Genomic DNA, 871 nt, shown 5'->3' on the forward strand with positions numbered 1-871 from the left:
AGGTAAAAATTTACTTCCAGCAAGGGCTAGTTGATAGGATTGTTTTGATGTTGCATACTTAATATTTGGTACAATATACTTATTCTTTAAAACTGTACCTACTCTCAAATCCAAGCTTGGTTCTCATTAAGGTCTATTTTACGCACAACACTTTGCACACATGAGGTGTGCTTATTTCCCACTTATTCAATTCATGTTCATTTATAAAAATTTTGGATAAACAGTTTGTATATGCCCTTTGCCAAAAACCTGATTAAAGTTCTTAAAGTTCTTATCTCCACTTTGTCTGAATTAGTTGAACAACCTTATAAACCACCTTGAAATTGGCCCAGAGAGCGCAATTATCGAGACATGTACTAGCCATTGGTACATACTTATGAAAACGTATCCCTACACACTTGGCAGCATAATCTCTTAGTATACAATAGAAATAAAATACAGGCAATACATCAAAGAAGCTGTTGCATTTGCAACAGCTTCTTCTTGGGTCTTTTGTCCATTTTCTGAAAGTTTATCAAATATACTAGAAAAAATAATTCCTGATATAATATAAATGATATGAAAGGTAATAAAAAGGAAATTTATAAACCTGCATCCACACGGCCGTTGCCTCCAGCACCGAGACATTATGTGTTACGATGGCGAGCGAAACAAGTGCAGACAATATGCGCAGTTTGTGTGGCATACGTGGGTCATGCGAAGAGGGGTGAAAGAGGGTGATGAAGAGGGTATTCCTTGCTGCCGCATCCACCATTTTTCCAAGGTGCTGACCCAGTTCTCGAACGACCACAAGCTCTTCTACTGGCCCCACAGCCTGCAAGGAATGAACAGAAGATATTATATACTGCAATGCAAAAAATATTTCACACTT

At 37.7% G+C, this 871-nt stretch overlaps 1 protein-coding gene across 1 annotated transcript in view; it reads right to left on the reverse strand.

Moving 5' to 3' along the window:
• Nucleotides 1–871, reverse strand: part of LOC119592888 (uncharacterized protein C7orf26 homolog) — a 9,098-nt gene that overhangs the window by 6,083 nt on the left and 2,144 nt on the right. The window contains exon 5 of the mRNA XM_037941781.1: nt 590–844. Within this exon, the coding sequence (XP_037797709.1) occupies nt 590–844 (255 nt within the window). The remainder of the gene's footprint in view (nt 1–589; nt 845–871) is intronic.

This window comes from Penaeus monodon, chromosome 31 (assembly GCF_015228065.2).
Source record: "Penaeus monodon isolate SGIC_2016 chromosome 31, NSTDA_Pmon_1, whole genome shotgun sequence".
Classification (NCBI taxonomy): Eukaryota; Metazoa; Arthropoda; class Malacostraca; order Decapoda; family Penaeidae; genus Penaeus; species Penaeus monodon.